General features: G+C 36.7%; 1 protein-coding gene across 6 annotated transcripts in view; it reads right to left on the reverse strand.

Annotated features, from left to right (window-relative positions):
- Positions 1 to 3,636, reverse strand: part of LOC107091957 (nucleoprotein TPR-like) — a 38,642-nt gene that overhangs the window by 5,459 nt on the left and 29,547 nt on the right. For 4 of the 6 annotated variants that reach the window (XM_015386201.1, XM_015386198.1, XM_015386196.1 and 1 more), the window contains 3 exons: positions 2,253 to 2,346; positions 812 to 972; positions 500 to 556 (listed from right to left, as the gene is read on the reverse strand). In XM_015386201.1, the coding sequence (XP_015241687.1) occupies positions 500 to 556; positions 812 to 972; positions 2,253 to 2,346 (312 nt within the window). The remainder of the gene's footprint in view (positions 1 to 499; positions 557 to 811; positions 973 to 2,252; positions 2,347 to 3,636) is intronic. The other 2 variants (XM_015386200.1, XM_015386199.1) reach the window with 1 other exon arrangement.

The raw sequence follows: 3,636 nt of genomic DNA on the forward strand, positions 1-3,636 counted from the left end.
AGGTTTGCGCGTGTGCTTTTTTTTTTTTTTTTTTTTTTTAAGTGGAGAGGGCAGGTCTTTTCAAAAAATGTTTAAAATCTTCCACTATACCTTTAAATCCACTCAATGGAATCGAATTCAGTGCAAACCACTAGAAAACACGCTGGCTTTGGAAATGTTGGCCCCTCTAGAAATCTCAAAGCTGAAGTAAAGATCTATGTTAGATGTTTAGGAAAATCCAAATAGCGAAATATACTAAAGTTAAAGTTACCACAAAAGCTAAAAGCTAAAGTTAAATCCTAACCTGTTAATGATCAGTAATATTGAATCAATTTGAATTACCCACAAAACTCTGCTTTACAGTGACTAATCTTTCATTTACATCTTTCAGTTTAGCCTTTAATGTAAACCATTAATGAGCGGATTAGCTTAGTGAATGGAAGAATAATTTGAATGCTGCAATTGTTCTTAAAAAGAAAAACATCAACAACTGACTAAATTCTGTTCAATGCAGACTTACAGCACTGCTCTGTGTGCCAGGGAGTCGGCCCACTGACTGGCGACGGACAGGAACACGCTGGTAAAGAAGTAAAACCAGTTAAACGACATCCAAATGGCTGACAGATTTTTTAAAGCAACTTTTGGATGCAACTGTCCATCGACACACAAGATTCAAAAGGATCATTTCCTTCAAGGTTGAACCGTTCATGTGGTTCCAGTGTGTTGGAGCACTGTTGCATCCAAAAAGAACAATAAAAAAAAAAAAAACAGGACATGTTGCTGGAGGACTGGGGCTGCAGGCCTGTTTTAGACAGTCATAAGATGCACATACATGAACCTGAGCAGGCGGTCCCAGTTCTGAGGACTGAGAGGGATGGATGTTGAGTCGGGCCGGAAGCTGCTGCACTGGTCTCCGTGGCGACGGAGGCATACGTGTACCAGAGCTTGTGATTGGCTGCTCTGTTGGAAAAGCCTCAATTTGGCTCCCCTCAACTGAAATGTTTAAGTAAAAAATTAATAAAAAAAAATATATATAAATATATATCTATACCTCTCTCTCTATATATATTTCTCTCTCTCTCTCTCCGTCTCTCTCTCTCTCTCTCTCTCTCTCTCTCTCTATATATATATATATGATTTACCATTAATAAATATAAAAAGTTGAAATACATGAGGTAAAATATAATGTCAATATGTATAGTGTTTGAGGTAGTAAACCTTTTTTTAACAAAAAATAAATAAAAAAGTAAGAGGTGTGGATATCTAGAAAGAGTTCTAGGTTCTCTGTGGAGGTTGGTTATGTTTTCTGCATTATAATTAGAAATCCCAAAACATAACTTTCTTTACTTCGTTTATGCAAATTACTTTATACTCACACGTGTATATATATATATAAAAGAAATAATTTCAGGGTTTTTAGACATGTTTTAATTACAAGTTTCCATTCTATTTAATTTGTGATACATATTTAAAATACAAATAGAAAAGTTTGTTGTGAATTAATGGTACATATTCCAGGTAAGGGTTTAAAAATAGTGAAAAACAAATCAGATGGAAAGAAAGACATAAATGATTAACAAATAGGAGCAAAAATGTTGGAAATGTTTTAAATCAGCTTTTTGTTCCATACCAGTCAAAGTAGGAAAAGTAGAAAATAAATGCAATGAATTGAAATGTAATAGTGTGACTGTTTTTTGCTTCTCTGTTTTTCACCCATTTACCTTTAGCGAATATCCATAGTAGTTGGCCGCTTATTGTTTATTAGACATTGTTCAATCTTTAAAAGGTAATTAAAGGCCATAGCTACAGTTTTCTTCTTTCCAAAAATCACATAAAGGAAGCAAAACCAGGGTGATCATCAGTTGAGCTTTTAAATGTTTGTCCCAGCTTTTAAAAGCAATGGAGCTCAGAAATCATGCAGGGGTTCCTGTTTCATTCTAAACAGGTACGTTAAATGTTTGCTAATGCTAACCATGTTAGCATTAATGGACCTGACAAAAAAATTCTAAAAAGCTATAATAATTAAAATTGTATAAATCCTGATTTCATTACGTAGATCTAAATAAAATAAAAATTCCTGATTCTGTTTTAATAACTGGTCTGTGGTGAAGGAAACTAATTTGGCCAGTTTCACTTCTCTTCTCCAGCAGACCTTTAGCATCCTTTCCAGACGTTGTTTGGGGGCCGATAACTAATTGGATGCTGAGTGTATGTGGAGACTATGATTCAGATCCGTTAGGCTCATGCTTTTGACAGGGTTTCCTGGATCTTACAGCTCGGTGTCTGGGAATCTGCGGGCCTCTGGGTGGAGTCGGAACCCCCCAAACTCTCTTCTGTCTCGGTGCCCGGGTCTGTGACATCAGCTCCCTGGGAAAAATGAGGAACAAAGGACAATAATGAAGAAAGCGAATGGAAAAAGAAACATTTGCTGAAATTTAAAATGTGAATAAAGTTCAGGAGACGGGGAAAAATAGGGGCGTGGGTGGCAGATTCGATGAAGTGAATGACGGTTCCCGGCACATGATCACATCGACAAAGACAAATAAGGAATAAATGAAGAGAGATTCCTTTTAGTGCAAAAACATTACTGTAATAGATGCGTTAAGGTAGGAGGCATATAAATGCCTCATCATGACTCTAGTCTTTGGTTCCAGCATCCCTCATTCTTTTAAACATTGAATTTGTAAAACAAAAAAAAAAAACAAAAAAGATACAGACACTGATTAAGACACAAACAAACTCAAGGAATAACAATCAGTTTGTTGAAACTGGCTGGTTTTCAGCTTGGTGGAATCTGACCAGGACAGTCACAGTCAAAATCTAATATAAACGATAGAGATCTACCTTTATAGGTTTAAGGCTGCCTGGCTATTCTGGTATCAAACGTTTTTTTTGGTGCAGTGATTATTTTTGGGCCGATGTTTAAGCTTTTACTTCTCGCACTTCCAGGATCAAAAAGGACAGTAATTACAAATGTTACACTGGTCTCAATTTCAACAAAAACATTTACAATGGAAAGCAAATGGAGGAAGCAGCAATGGGTGAGCTTCATGCGATCTCAAGGCCTTGATGCTGAACCTGCTTATTGGCTGATGTCAATACAAAAAAATATCGGCCCAAAAATATCAGACGGCCAATGTATCGGTCTATCACTAGTAAGCCGTACCAAAAAATACAACAAATCCTTCAGTGTGAATTATTTTACTGATTGAGATGTCTGGAGTTTATTTAGGGAACAATGAGCACTGATGATCCAACAAAGTTGCTCCATTGTCCTTTTATGCTTCCTGTTTGCTCTTGTGACATTATGAATATAAAGATATTGAAAGCTTTTTAGAAAAACAAACAAAATTATATATAAATATAAATATATATACATATACATATTAGGGATGGAACGGTTTATGAAAACTGTCCGAACCGTTTGGTTCGACTGTCTCGGGTCGATTCGCATGTGTTGCGTTCGGTTCATGCGCTGCTCCTTTTTCTCATAGAGGAAGCGATTACACTTCAGAGCAGAAGGTGGCGGTACTGCGACCAAAGCCAACCGCTAGTAGTAAACAAGAAGAAGAATCGAAGCAGCGTAGCCGGATGTAGCAGAAAAAAATCAGTTGTTGTGGAGATTTGTGTGGGTATGGCGAGTGGGAAAGAACAGGA

Source organism: Cyprinodon variegatus, unplaced genomic scaffold, assembly GCF_000732505.1.
Source record: "Cyprinodon variegatus isolate N-32 unplaced genomic scaffold, C_variegatus-1.0 Scaffold359, whole genome shotgun sequence".
Classification (NCBI taxonomy): domain Eukaryota; kingdom Metazoa; phylum Chordata; class Actinopteri; order Cyprinodontiformes; family Cyprinodontidae; genus Cyprinodon; species Cyprinodon variegatus.